The sequence below is a fragment of the Microcaecilia unicolor genome, chromosome 6 (genome assembly GCF_901765095.1).
Source record: "Microcaecilia unicolor chromosome 6, aMicUni1.1, whole genome shotgun sequence".
Taxonomy (NCBI): domain Eukaryota; kingdom Metazoa; phylum Chordata; class Amphibia; order Gymnophiona; family Siphonopidae; genus Microcaecilia; species Microcaecilia unicolor.
This window is the reverse complement of record NC_044036.1, coordinates 255,876,571-255,892,002: the sequence shown is the minus strand read 5'-3', so window position 1 is coordinate 255,892,002 and position 15,432 is coordinate 255,876,571. Positions and strand designations below refer to the sequence as shown.

Sequence of the window (15,432 nt, the reverse complement as noted above, 5' to 3'; positions counted from 1 at the left end):
CCCAATTTTTTGGAGCATGAAGTCATCAATTATAGTTAAAACATACTTTTGCAAATAGCCCCAGGCTGAATGATCATGACAACTTATTCTCTTCTCTCACAAGTTGGACTTTTCTTGGCAGGAGAACAACTCTTGATTAAGCACAGAGTGGGGGCAGATGATGGGGCTGGTGGGAGACCCAAGAGCTGAATGAACACAAATGAAATTGCCATCCCAACACAAGAGACATTTGTAAGGGTTGAACAGTAGGGTGGAGAAACTCTGGGTTTAATAGCAAAGGAAGCTTGTAAAAGTACATTGGGATTCTGAAGTGGATCTATTCTGACTCTGCTTTTCTTGACAAAGGGCAATCTAGAAGAATGCAGCATTTTTGTAGAAGAAACCTCAGCAAGACAAAGCTCATAGACAGCTCCACTACCACCTTTTCAAAGGAAAAAAGTTTGCCCAGTGATACAACCACAGACTAACCTTGACTCTTGGAGGATCCATATTGTGTTGGAGATGTTGTTCTGTCATATTCAAGGGAAGTATTACTGACTCTTTGTTGAGATCTGGGCATGAAGGAACACACTCCGCTCCTGCATGGTGGATACCCATGCAAAAGGAAAGAAATGAAAAATTAATTTCAAGTTATCTTCTGTAATGAGGTAAATATATAAAAACAATATCTAAACTTGTACAGCGCTGCGTAACCCTGGCAGCGCTATAGAAATGCTAAGTAGCAGTCTTATTGGGAAAAGTCTATTGAATATCAGAACTATCACAGCTAGATTATGCAATGGGAACCTTTTCAGTGTAGCGAAGATGTAAAAATTCTAAACATATATCACATATACTGGCACTCACAACTCCCACTGCATAGTAAGAAGGGGATGGTGTGTACTCACACGTGGTGATAACAAATTGTATATAGCACTTGTGACTAGTAAGGGGAAAAAGCCTCAAGGTGCCTGGATCAAGAACGATCTCATAAGCAACAGTCGATCCCGTTGACCAATTACTTGGTCTTAAGAGGATCTGCTCATCATGGGCAAAAACCCACCCCAAAGTCTCAAATACACACAGGAGAAACAATATCGGGGAAACCCCCTCATAAATCCTTTAAGCTCCTGGTATAGGTTGCTGCAGTGTGTCAACCAACTCTTTTTACATATAAATCAAAAAGAAAATGAATGGAGAGCTACTTAGCTTTGTGGCGGTCTTTAGTATACATGGTTGCCACAGCTTCCTTGTCCCCAACCGACCATGGCCAGTGTTTCACTGTGCTCATTACAAGCTCTAGCTGCTTCAGGGTCCGCTTGGGGAACAGATTAACAATGGCACCTCCTGCTCGGTTAACCGGCAAGACACAAGTGCTATACACAATTTGTTATCACCACGTGTGAGTACACACCATCCCCTTCTTACTATGCAGTGGGAGTTGTGAGTGCCAGTATATGTGATATATAGTTATTTCCACCACCACCTTAAAATTCTAAACATATACACGAGGTCAATACTCAAAACTTCTGTCTGGCTTACATTGTGAGTTACGTACACAACACTTCATGGTGAACATTTCCTGTCCTCATAGCTGTCATCATCCTTTGATTATGTTTCATTCTTCATTTAAAATGTATAATTACTTTATGATATTTTATGGCAGTGGCGTAGCCTAGGCCCACCCACTTTGGGTTTAGGCCCACCCAGTAGCAGCACCCTATGATGTGGCTGGCAGGGATTCCCAAGCCCCACCAGCTGAAAACTCCCAACAACTGTCTCTCCTGCATACCTTGTAAATAGCAGACCTTTGCCTGCAGCAAGCAGCGGCTGACACATACTGCTCGCACCGGCCCCATAGCCTTCCGTCAAACATATTCCCACCTATGCGGAAACAGGAAGTTGCATCAGTGGGAAGGCTGTGGGGCCAACATGATCAGTGTGCATTAGTTGCTGCTTGCTGCCGGTGAAAATCTGTTATTTAAAAGGTATGCGGGAGAGGGGGGATGTTTGAGAGACCATATGGCATGCAGGTGAGAGAGGGAGAGACCAAATCACCTGTGGGACAGGGCGAGGTTCTTTTGCCCACCCATCTTGGGCCCAGGCCCACCCAAAATTGGGTGTCTGGCTACGCTCCTGTTTTATGGCACATAATTTAGGGGCCCTTTTACCAAGATACAGTACATTAAAATCTGGGCTTAGTCTGTTCTAACATGGGAGTTTCCCCACATGCTGGACCCAGACTTAAAGTGGCAGTATTTAGGACTTTTTAAATATATTTTTTTGTAGATCTTGTGTTAATTTTTCCATCTAGGAGGTGCCCCTACATTAAGTCTGCATTATCTAGTTAGCACAAGCTAATGCAAACATGCTAGCTGCCAATGATACACCCCCCTCCTAAAAATATTTTTAAAAATAGCAGTAATGTGCAATTAGCGTGTGCAAACTGGCAAATTACTGCAAAACACTTTAATGCATTTTGCAGTAAGCCTTTTTTTCATGCCTTAAATGGGGGTTAGGGCTTAATGCCCTTTAGTAAAAGGGCCCTTTAGATATTAAGACAAATATATTAACTTGTAAACATAGAAGGACATTTTCAATATAACATCTAAGTTGGACTTTGGACGTTTTGCGCTAAACATCTAATATCCGAATTGTAAATATGGCCATTTTCGAAACAGCAAACGTCTTTTTTTTTTTTTTTTTTTCAAAAATGGCCACGTTAGATAGTTTTGTGCTCTGTGTGTTTATATCTTTGGTCCATTTTCAAAACATAATGTCCAAGTACAAAATGCACAAAATCAATCAACTGGGATGTAGGAGGAGCCAACAATCTTAGTAGACTGGCCAGACAGACACACCAGGAGAACAATGGGGCACTGCTGCGGACTTCATATGAAAGCTCCCAGGCACATATCTCACCATTACCCGCTTATCTTGTCTGCTGAGCCCTGCAAAACCCACCCATAGGTTTTTGGTCAGTTATGGAGGGCTCATACTTTCCACCACAGGTGTGACAGAGTGAGATATGAGCCTGGGTCCCCTTCTCTAGAGCCCAGTACACTGACCACTACCCTACTCTAGAGACCTGCTTGCTGCTGTAATAGAACTGGCTTGTAACATCTGCAGATGTCATAGAGGCTACTAAGTACTATTTCTATTCACATTTTTGGGAGGTGGGAGGGGGTCAGTGACCACTGGGGGGAGTAAGGGGGGTCATCCTTGATTCCCTCTAGTGGACATCTGATCACTTAGGGTACCTTTTTGTGCCTTTTTCATTCTAAAAACAGGTCTAGATCAAAACACTGAAGTTTTAGCCCTAGATGTTTTTGTTTTGTTCCATTATGGCTATAAAACATCCAAGTGTTAGGAACGTCCTAAGCTTGCCCTAATGCCGCCCCCAAAATGCCAACACATCCCCTTGTGATTTGGACACACTGCAGACAAATTGCATAGATAACATCTGCAAAATAGGTTTCAAAAATACCAATACAGATGTTTTGAGAAGAAATATGTCCAAAAGCTGCTTTATGACAATTTTTGGACATTTTTCTCTTTCGAAAATGAGCCCCATAGTAACAGAGTAAATGTCGGTAGATAAAGACCTGCATGGTCCACCCGGTCTGCTCAAAAATGTGTTCAGAGATGAATCTGGCACCACTTCTTCACGATTAAGCACTGGTATACTTAAGGAAGTTAGGAAAGTGCATGCTTTGTGTGACACAATAGGACATTCTTCCTTTCCTCAGCAGCACATAAGCTGTGGATGTGTGCAGGCAGGGAAGCAGATACATGGAGGGGCATATCTGGGAGAAGGTGCATATGACACGTGGACGGTGTGTGTGTGTGTGTGCGTGTGAAGGAGCGACAGGTATGAGTTTATGGGGGTGTGTGCAGCTGTAATATCACTCACTGCTGAAGCAGAAGCCTTGATGGCTTTCACTCGTGTCAGTGGCTCTCCAACATCACTGGTAGGGGGTCAGTGTGTGTGTGTGCGTGCGTGATTTTGGGGGGAGCTCTACGGGATGGAAATATGCAGGAATATATTTGTGATAGGAGGTGGTGTGTGTGTTCGAGGGGGAGGCAGCTATGACATCACTCACTGCTGACACTGGAGAAGCCTTCACACTCCTCACACTGTGCTGCTGTCAGTGACAGTAGTCTGCAGGATTGGTGGAGGTGGAGTGAGGGGTGACATGTGGCACCTGATCTATATCAAAAATAAAAGAAGGAAGCTGGAATAGTCATACTTCTTGTTCCCTGTATCCTGTCCTGACACCTTCTCTCCTCTGTCTTCTCCCAAACAATTACTGGGTAAGGCCCAGAGCCAGCAGCTGTTGCTGTTGTTCTTCCTGTGAACATAAGTTCAGTACTAGTGTTTCCTCCCTTTCTCTCCCATTACCCACTGAGATGTGCACTGAGCCAGGTATGGATATGGTTACCATACGTCCGGATTTTCCCAGACATATCCTCTTTTTCAGGGGGCTGTCAGGGGTCCGGACAGTTTTTTCCAGCCAGCCCATTTGTCCAGGTTTCTGGGCTGGTGGGCAGGCTGGCTGGCTGGCGGGTTGATGGATGGACAGATGGATGGATGGGCTGGCCTTCTCCTTCCTGCTCCCAAGCCTACCGTAGCACACCTTGGTGATCTAGTGACCTCTTAGGAAAGAACTACACTTTTTCCTGCCCACTGCCGCTGACCTCCCCGCTACTGCCACTTTTTGAAAATGGCTGCCAAGAATTAAAGTGGCGGCCTCGTGAGACTTTGTGGAAGTCTTGCAAAGCCACCGCTTGAAGTCTCGGCAGTCATTTTCAAGAGGTGGCAGTAGCAGGGAGGTCAGCGGCAGTGAGCAAGAAAGAGTGGGGTTCTTTCCTGCCCAAAGAGGCCACTAGACCACCAGGGATGCAAGGTAGGCCCAGGAGCAGAGAGGAGGGGACAAGCTGCTCCTGGATGGGAGGGAGAGAAGGGGGAAAACTGCACGTGGATGGGAGGGAAGAGAGAGGAAAGGAGGACATGCTGTAAATGGAGGGAAGAGAAGGGAAGGGGAAAGGGGAAATACAGCACATGGATAGAAGGGAATGGAGAGGAGAGGGGAACATGCTGCTCATGGATGCACGGCCACAAAGAGAGGGGCAGGGTAGGCAAAATTCCCCGGGCCCGGCCTCCAGGAGGGGGCTGGGCATGGCGCCGGCAAGCTTCTTCCTGCCTGTCTCCTTCTGGGTCTGTCCTCTCCTGCTCCTGTGTGCCGCCCAGGACCCGGATGATTGCATTAGCGCAATATCGCATTAATGCAATCATCTGGGTCCCAACTCCCGACATGGACAGGAACAGGAAAGGACAGACTGAGGGAACAGGCAGAAAGAGGCTTGATGGTGCTGGGCCCCCCTTGGAGGCAGAAAGAGAAAGGTAAGGGGCAGGTGGGTGGAAGGGAGCGGCAGCACAAGTGGGGGGGGGGGGGGCACATGGCGGTCCAGTTCTGCCCCGGGCCTGGCGGTTCGGCTCTGCCCCCGGCCCGGCTCTGCCCCGGACCCGGCGGTGTCTCTCGGTGGCACTGCATGGATGGAAGGGAAAGGAAAGGAGAACATGCTGCTGATGGATGTTTGCTTTTTTGGAAATGTACATCTTTTTTAATTTTGCCTTTAGACTATGGAAGAAAATGCATTTCTGTTACTGCTTATAGAATCTGGGTTTCTTGGGCGATCAAGGTGACTGTGCAGTGGGGTGGGTCCAGGGGCTGGCTGGGGCTTGATGGCATTTAATTTTTTGTGTCCTCTTTTTTTGTCTTCGCAAATATGGTAACCCTAGGTATGGAAGAGCAGCAGCTTCGCAATGCATGACCATTTCCCAGGATCCAAAAAAGGGGCAGCAGAAACAGAGTAAAGGAGTGGTACTAGTTGTAACAGCATGGACTGCTGAATGCTGGCATAGGGCTAGCTCTGGAGACCCTTTTCCTCCAGCACTGAGTGGCTACATACGAGCTTCCTTTTACATTATTGCTGCTGGATAGGGTGTGTTTAATGCTTAGTGGAAAATCTTTTCTCTTTCCATCCTCCCTGCACTGAGAGCAGGGGCTAAGCACTCTTAACCTTCTCTGCATTGCAAGCAGTTTGTCAGTGTCCTTACTTTGCTGTCCAAAATTATAATGTATGCATATGGATGGACAAACAGACAAGCGGCTAACAACAGGCCCTTCCACTGAAGCAAAATGTACTTAAATAAGAATCTCAGCAGACTTTCCAGTTATCCCATAAGAAATACACTGAATCTGATAAGGATTTGAATTTAAATCTGAAGCCCAACACTATTTTGTGCACCTTTCGGTTTCAGTTCTTGTATCCTTTCCTATTCACAACTGGGCAGCTGTTGCTAAAGAGCAAGGTTATCATTTCATCTCACTAATACGAGAAGACAGTGGATTAAATCTTGATATTAAAAGTAAAGCATTAAATGCCCCTCAGATAGGGGATGCAGGCCACCAAACCTTATGTCCCACCTGCCAAGCATATAACTGGACAAGTGTTTCATCTGCTTTTTATGTTAAACTGCTAGCTAGAAAGATGAAGGTTCTGAAAATGGTGAGTGACTAACCAGATTTATCCTCAAGAGCCCTTGTTGCAGAGTCCCAGACGAATAAAAGTCATGGTCAGATAAAGTACCCTGGCATGTTTCTTAAGATCTGATTTCCAGTTTCCACTTAAAGGAATGAGCAGGTCTTCTGTTCTGAGATGTGACTGGTAGTTGGCATCCTTACAAAGTAATGAGCTCATGCAGGTTTCTGCTTCTTCTCCCATGAGACAGGATGGAATTGGATTTCAGATGACTTACAGTTACAACGGAATAATAATACTTATGCACTCACATGAAGCCTTTCATTAAAAGTGCATCCCAGAGCACTTTAAAAAGCACAATCAATAAAAATGCGACAGCCTTTAAATGTGTGCACAGTGCGGGGCATGGATAGCAAGAATTAATATAGCATGAAAAGTCAGTAATAAGAGCAAAATACTACTGTTGAATTATTTTTTAATAAATGGCACACACTACACAATCTGTGTGCATGCATGGGGAAAGAATTTAGCCATGTCAAGAGGGTTAACCTCTCCTTTTCTGTAAAAAGATCAAAGGATCTGTAGTATACACTTAGTAGGCAGGACATCAGCTTAATCTCTCTTTTCAAGGATAAGGCAGTAGACACTGAACAGTGCCACGAGTCATGATTCTTAAAAAAAGAATAAAATCCTTTACCTTGGCAAATAAGTTCATATGGGAGCTTTCTATTAATGGCAATAATAGTTTTATTAGCAGGGCTTCCTTAGAAACAGGATTCACAACATCAAAACCTGGACCCGCTATGTCTGGAATTTGTTTATTTATTTATGTTACATTTGTACCCCACATTTTCCCACCTCTTTGTAGGTTCAATGTGGCTTACATAGTGCCGGAGAGCAGTTGCAGTTAAAAGAAAGCTTATCATACCTCCAGAAAAAGTATAACTAGTTGCCCCTTTGTGTGTGCATAAGTGTCGTAAGCACTGTATATGCTATTATATAAGGGTGAACAGAAGTTCTATACAAATATAAGGGGGGATATACACGACTGGAGCATGGGTGAATCTTCCAGTTACGCGTACAAGTTGTAGAATACTGTAAGTTCCACATGCACTTTCTGCATTTAGGGTGCACTCAGTTTGATAAGCTCTAAGGTTGTAACTGTAGGTGTACAAATGTAAGATGTGCCGGTGCCAGATGACCCTAGTATTCTATAACAGAATCTAGAAGTCATTATAAAATAGGTGCTCCTCATGTGGCATCAAGATGCCTACAAGGAGGCGTCCATTTATAGAATTGCCATCATTATTCCTATCTCCACTTAAATGAGTAATTTTAGAAAGTGCTTTATATGTGGAAAATGGCTGACTATAGAACTGTGCAGGCCAAACCAGGTTCATGAAAGGGTGGTAAGGGGTGCATAATGTGAGAAAGGTGCTGACCACCCAGGAAGCCCAAAGGAAAATGGGAATGGGAGTTTGGATTTGAGTTTGGTTGCAGAAAAAGCCTTTGATAAGGTGAAATGGGATTTAGGGGCCCTTTTACTAAGCCGCGTAGGTGCGTACGCGTACCCTACTTGCGTCAATTTGGAGTTACCGCCGGCTACCTTGTGGCCCGGGCGGTAATTTTGTTTTTTCCGTGCATCCGCTACACGTGCCAGAAAATAATTTTTATTTTCCTGCGTGTGGCGGAAACCGGGCGGTAATCATCATTCTAAGTACGTAAATGAATACCGCACAGTTACCGCATGAGACCTTACCGCTAAGTCAATGGATGGCGGTAAGGTCTCAGACCCAAAATGGACGTGCACCAATTTTTATTTTCCGCACATCCATTTTTGGCAAAAATTTTAAAAAGGCCTTTTTTCAGGCGAACTGAAAAATAGATCTGCACACACCCAAAACACATGCCTACACTAACGCAGCCCATTTTCCAGTGTACCTTAGTAAAAGGACCCCTTAATGTTTTGGGATTTACAGCAGATGGGAATACAAGGAAAGTTTGTTCAAGATATTAGGGCCTTGAACACTGGAGCATCAGTGTGCCTCCTCATAAATGAGAAGATACTAGACTGGAGAGCTCACTTTTCCCACTATTTTTTGTTCTAGCATTAGAATCTCTAGTCATTCAATTGAGGGATAAGGGAGTATTCACTGACATATAAATGGGGACACATGAAGTGAGATGAGTCTGCTTTCAGATAATATATTATCTGTTTGACAGGCACAAAGAGATCTGCCTAGTATTGTGGAGGCATTCCAAACCTGAGGCAATTGCGGGCCTTAAGATCAATTTAGATAAGTCAAAGGCACTGCCACTTGATTGTCAGACCCAAGAAGAGTGGGAAGGAGAGTTCCCTGTTATGTGTAATCATATCTAGGCATTTAATCCAACTCCATGGGGCCAATTTTGGAGGGTTTTTTCCATAAGTGGTGTGGCAATTGGAAGAGTGGTGAGATCTACCACTCTCCCTAATAGACAGGAACATCCTTCTCAAGATGGTAATATTACCAAAACATGTCTATGAACTACAGATGTTGACTTGTACTCTAAGAAAAGATATTACTCACTTGTATAGGGCTATGTCTAAATTCTTATGGGAGGGAAAACCACCAATTATTAGGTGGAGAAAACTTGTTAACTAGGGAGCAAGGGAGCTTGGAGCTGCCCAACATTCCATACCATAAAATGGCCTGTCAGAAGCAAATCACCTGGAAGTGCCTCATGGGGAAAGGGAACGTAGGGGTAACTGAATTGGTTACGACTTTGAGTAGACGTAGAGGGGCATAATTGAACGAAAACGTCTATCTCCATGGGCGTTTATCTCCGAGAACGGGTCCGTGAAGGGGCGGACCGAACTGTATTTTCGAAAAAAATAGACGTCCATGTTTTATTCAACAATTTGTGAGCTGGGCGTTTTTGTTTTTCAGTGATAATGGAAAATTAAAGTGCCCAGCTCAAAAATGAATAAATCCAAGGCATTTGTTCGTGGGAGGGGCCAGGATTCATAGTGCACTGGTCCCCCTCACATGCCAGGACACCAACCGGGCACCCTAGGGGGCACTTTTACAAAAACAAAAAAAAAGGTAAAAGAACTCCCAGGTGCATAGCACCCTTCCCTTGTGTGTTGAGCCCCCCAAATCCCCCTCAAAACCCACTGCCCACAAGTCTACACCATTATTATAGCCCTAAGGGGTGAAGGGGGGCATCTACATGTGGGTACAGTGGGTTTGGGGGGTTGGACGACTAATAAGCATTAAGCAGCACAATTGTAACAGGTAGGGGGGGGATGGGCCTGGGTCCACCTGCCTGAAGTCCACTGCACCCCCTAACAACTGCTCCAGGGACCTGCATACTGCTGCCAGGGAGGTGGGTATGACATTTGAGGGTGAAAATAAAAAGTTGTGAAACATCATTTTTTGTGGTGGGAGGGGGTTAGTGACCACTGGGGGAGTCAGGGGAGGTCATCCCCGATTCCCTCTGGGGGTACTCTGGTCATTTAGGGCACTTTTTGGGGCCTTATTCGTGAAAAAACAGGGTCCAGGAAAAGTGCCCTAAATTCTAGCTACAAACGCATACTTTTTTTCCATTATCGGCGAAAGGCGCCCATCTCTGTTCGGGTGATAACCACGCCCCAGTCCCGCCTTCACCACGCCTCCGACACGCCCCCGTCAACTTTGTACGCTTCCGCGATGGAGTGCAGTTGAAAACGTCCAAAATCGCCTTTCCATTATACCGATTTATTCGTTTTTGTGAGATAAACGTCTATCTCCCGATTTGGGTCGAAATCTAGGCGTTTTTCTCTTTCAATTATAAGGTGGACAATGCCCTTTCCCTTTTTACATCAGAGGGGCAAGCATGGGGTCTTCACAGGGTGATATTCTTCCAGGAGCAGTGCTTGCCTTTCTTTAGAAATCAAAATTTCACCATTAATGAGAGGTGACCAAAATGATTAAGGGGACGGAACGGCTTCAGAGTTTAGGACTCTTCAGCTTGGAAAAGAGATGGGTGATAGAGGTCTATAAAGTACTTAGTGGTATAGAACGGGTAAACGTAAATCGATTTTTTACTCTTTCAAAAGTACAAAAGTCCCTTGAGGGGACACTAAAGGAAGTTACATCATACTACTTTAAAAACGAACAGGAGAAAATATTTTTTTACTCAGCATATAGTTAAGCTCTGGAACTCGTTGCCAGATGATGTGGTATCAGTGATTGGTGTAGCTGGGTTTAAAAAAGGTTTGGACAAGTTCCTGGAGGAAAAGTCCATAGTCTGCTATTGAGATAGGCATGGGGAAAGCCACTGCTTGTCCCTGGGATCAGTAGCATGAATCTTGCTACTATTTGGGATTATATCAGATAAGACATAAGACATAAGCATCACCACACTGGGACAGACCAAAGGTCCATCTAGCCCAGCACCCTGTCTCCAATCCAATCCAGTCCATCTAGCCCATTCAGGTCACAATCACCCGACAAGATCCACGGAGCAAAGCATTTTGTACTGCTTGTCCCAGGAATAGTGGATTTTTCCCTAGGTCCATTTAATAACATTCTATGGCCTTTTCCTTCAGGAAGCCGTCCAAACTTTTCTTAAACTCTGCTAAGCTAACCGCCTTAACCACATTCTCCGGCAACGAATTCCAGAGTCGAATTACGCTCTGAGTAAAGAACACGTTTCTCTTATTTGTTTTAAACTTACTGCACTCCAGCTTCATCGCATGCCCCCTTGTCCTAGTATTTTTGGAAAGGGTAAACAGACGCTCCACATCTATCTGTTCCACTCCACTCATTATTTTATATACCTCTATCATATCACTCCTCAGCCGCCTTTTCTCTAAGCTGAAGAGCCCCAGCCGCTTTAGCCTTTCCTCATAGGAAAGTCGTCCCATCCCCTTAATCATCTTTGTCGCCCTTCTCTGCACCTTTTCTAATTCCACTATATCTTTTTTGAGGTGCGGCGACCAGAATTGAACACAATACTCTAGGTGCGGTTGCACCATGGACCGATACAGTGGCATTATAATATCCTCATTTTTGTTTTCCATCCCTTTCTTAATAATACCTAACATTTTATTTGCTTTCTTAGCCGCAGCAGCACACTGAGCAGAAGATTTCAACGTATCATCAATGATGACTTCCAGGTCCCTTTCTCGTTCCGTGACTCCTAATGCTGAACCTTGCATAACGTAGCTGTAGTTTGAGTTCCTCTTTCCCACATGCATCACTTTGCACTTGCTCACATTAAACGTCATCTGCCATTTAGATGCCCAATCTCCTAGTCTCGCAAGATCTTCCTGCAACTTTTCACAATCTTCCCGCGATTTGACGACCTTGAACAACTTTTGTCATCAGCAAATTTGATAACCTCGCTAGTTACCCCCACCTCCAGGTCATTTATGAAAATGTTAAAAAGCAACGGTCCGTTAAAAAGCAACAGTCCCAAAGAATAGGAAATCACCAGCACAAAAATTCAATACAATTTAAAGAAAAACCTTCCAGCCCAAAATTGAAAAACTAGCAATTTTAGATTAAGTAATAGGATAGACCCACAGCAAAAGAAAGAACTGCGTTTTTTTTCTCTTAAAGTTTGTTTTAAATAAGATATATACTCAAACAGTTATAGAAGAAAAGTTTTAGGACTCAGTCCGTCAGTTTAGTAAGAAAAGATTTAGAACACAGGCAGACTCTGCTACCAATCCAAACCAGCTCTAAGAATCTCACAGGTTCAAGGTAAGAGAAGCTCAGCGACCTGAATTGGCCACTGCTAGAAGCAGGATACTGGTCTGACACAGTATGGTTATTCTTATGTTCTTATGAAATGGAGGTGCTGGAGCACTGGCAGCCTGATGCATAAAGAGTCTTGATTTGTAAGTAAACCCAGGTGAATTCTTTTCTTTTCATACAGCTGGATGGGTAGTGGATAGCTAAATTACTCTGAGTAAGAAGCTATCCTTTGTATGGTGTTGTAACAGACTGAGCTAGCCAACTGGGAATGATGCTGGTTTAATGCCTGCCAGTCTAAAAACCTGGGAGCAAAAATGAAATGCAGGTCTTCTTTTACAAAGCCGTGCTAGCGGTTCCCAAGCAGCAAATGAGAGGAAGCCCATAGGAATTGAATGGGCTTCCTCTCATTTGCCGCACCAAGAATTGCTAGAACGGCTTTATAAAAGAGGCCCAAAGAGAGGTATGCTAAGACTGAGATGTAATCCATTATGACTATTGAACAGAGAGAACTACTGGTTTTGAAAAACTGCAGGGAAATAAGTTGGGACATAAGTAGTTTGGTCAATAAAATTAAAGAGAAACCACAGAGATTTGCATATTAGAGCAGGATCCGTTTGCTCTATGGGAGGCTTTCTTCTTCTTGAAATAAAAAAGCAAGGGAAAGCATTTAAGGACAGTTTGTATCAGGGAGAAGTTTCTGCTGTGTTGATTTTGGAAATGACTTTATTTTATCCATTATTTAGCAATTTCACCTTAAGTATACTAGCTAGAACCAAAAGGGACTCCTGCTGATTTGGAAGACACACCAAAATTTAGATTCATGTAGAGTTTTTTGGACTAGAATCTTCCCTGGAGCTTTTGAGAGCAGCTGGACAGGAAAAGCATTATGGGTCCCTGCTCCAAAGTAGTGCCAGTCAAAACTAATGAACGGGTGGTCTTCTGAGGAAAATATTCCAATGATATTAATGCTTTGAAGGGGAGTATAAAACCCAGAATTTAGGAGAGAAAGAGAGATCACAAGGGTTGCCAGTGTAGTCCACAGCTGTCTAGTGGGGCTTACTAAGAGAATAAGAGGTCAGTTCTTATAAAATACTAAGCAAAACAGCTGTCCTCTGAGGTACAGAGTGCCATACTGAAGAGCAAGGAGAGATCAAAGGGGAGAACTGACTTCTGTCCTCAGAGAAGAGAAAAAGAATAAAGTTGCTCCTAGCCTACAGTCCTGACAGGGAAGGGTGGTAGATCTGGTGCGTGTTGGAGACCTTTAGAAGGTAAAGGTAGGACTCAAGCCCTGGGTGAATTCTGACCTGCCTAGTTCTAAAGGGAGTACTGGGAACAAAAAGCCATATGTTAGAGTGAGTGGAAAAGGAAATATTTTAGACACTGACCACAACACTGAAAGGAAAGGAGTGTTAAGGAATTGAAATTGGTATTTCCCATGCCCTACAGACTGACTGAGAGTGTATACAAAGAGGAGACTGGGCTGATATGAATCTTAGAGTGTTTGGCAAAAACATACCAATAGGCATGCCCAATAGGCATGTACATGTTTAGAGTAATGATCAGTAGACCTCAACCTTCTTACCCTTCCCTCCCCTACACAACTCTGGCTAACAACTACCTGTGCCACCGCTTTCAGTTATCTTGGTTCCAAACTCTGAAACAATCTTCCATCAAGTATCCGTAATCAACCGTCTCTCCAGACCTTTAAATGAGCCATGAAGTCTCATCTGTTCACTTTAACCTTCCCATCTACCTCATGATGTAATTTGTTTTTTTGTTTGTTTGATTGTTTGCTTGCTTGTTTGCTGTTACCCCAGTGGTCCAGTGGAGCACGACCCCCCCCCCCCCCTTATATAGTGTTTAGCCTTCCCCAGTGCATCTCAGAATGCACTGGGCAGTGCCTGGGCACCGCCATTTTGGGCAAGCTCGAGGCAGCCTCCCTTCCTAAAGCTCAGCCTTACCATCCTTAGCTGCTGCCAGTTAAAACCCCCCAACAGCCGTCTGAAAAATTTCAAAGTTGTCTGCCTCGTCGCTGAAGAAGTCACAGGAGCTGAGGGATGTTCCTTCACTTTTCCCCTCCGTTTCCCCATGCTTAATGAGACGACAGAGGTGCCGTAGAGGACCTACAAACAGAGCAACTTCCAGGAGCTAACACAGGTGCGTCCATTCACAACGCCATCTTGGAATGCTTCACAACGCCATCTTGGAATGATTAAACCTCAGTTTCTTAATTTTCCCAAATCGCCTTTAATTTCCCCTTTGGACATGGTTAAAAAATATATGATTGATATTCTTGGAATGGATAAGGACTCACTGCCTCCCCTTACTCGGGCTTATTACATCAGGAGTGGTGGAGTGGTGGAAGAAAATCCCCCGATAGCAGGGGAAGGAATGGATCTTACTTCTTTCCTTGAAAGTTCATTGGAGATAATTACTCAGAGGTTGACTCTGCTTGTTACTTTTGTGCTGGAGCCTGATAGGAATGCCGTATTAAGGCTTTCCTTGAGACACTTAGAAAATCTATTTTGGGGCTCAAAAATTCGTATTTTTCCTGATCTCTCAAGGCCTACACAGATGAGACGGAGGGCCTTTTTGGAACTCCGCCCTAGGGTGGTAGCACTGGGAGCAACTTTTATATTACGTTTTCCTTGTTATTGTAATGTAATGCTTGAAGGTAAACAGTTTCAATTTGTAGACCCAAAACAGTTAAAACAATTTCTAGATGCTAGAGTGGAATTGAATGTTGTGTGCCCTCCCTAAATGCAGGCTGGGGTCTGAACCAGAGGTTGCAACCACTAGTCCTTAATTATTGCTATATGTTTTACTTTAAATTCTAAATTCTTGGATTCCAAAATTTCCTAAACTTGTGGACAGAAAGGCTGTTAATGATATTTCTCTTTATTTTTGCCTTTTGTATAAATGCCGATTGCATATTCACGTATTGTGATGATATATGGAAATATATGAATAAAGAAATAATTTAAAAAAACCCAACAGCCCAGCTGCTCATTTAGCAGAACCAGCATATTTCCTTTAAAAAAAGTTTGCACATGCTCAGTTGCAATCCACCCAGCAGGCTAGGCCCAAAGCCGGCCATTTTCCTGCCGGGCTGCTGCCTGCCTTTCCTCATTCGTGGCCAGCGCGCCTTTGTGTCTGGTAGCGATTTTCGGCCTCCAATGCT

The 15,432-nt window shown here is 44.1% G+C and overlaps 1 protein-coding gene across 1 annotated transcript in view; it reads right to left on the bottom strand.

Annotated features, from left to right (window-relative positions):
* PAPPA (pappalysin 1) overlaps positions 1–15,432 on the bottom strand; it is a 595,681-nt gene that overhangs the window by 82,423 nt on the left and 497,826 nt on the right. Inside the window, exon 19 of the mRNA XM_030207548.1 lies at positions 469–578. Coding sequence (XP_030063408.1) covers positions 469–578 — 110 coding nt within the window. The remainder of the gene's footprint in view (positions 1–468; positions 579–15,432) is intronic.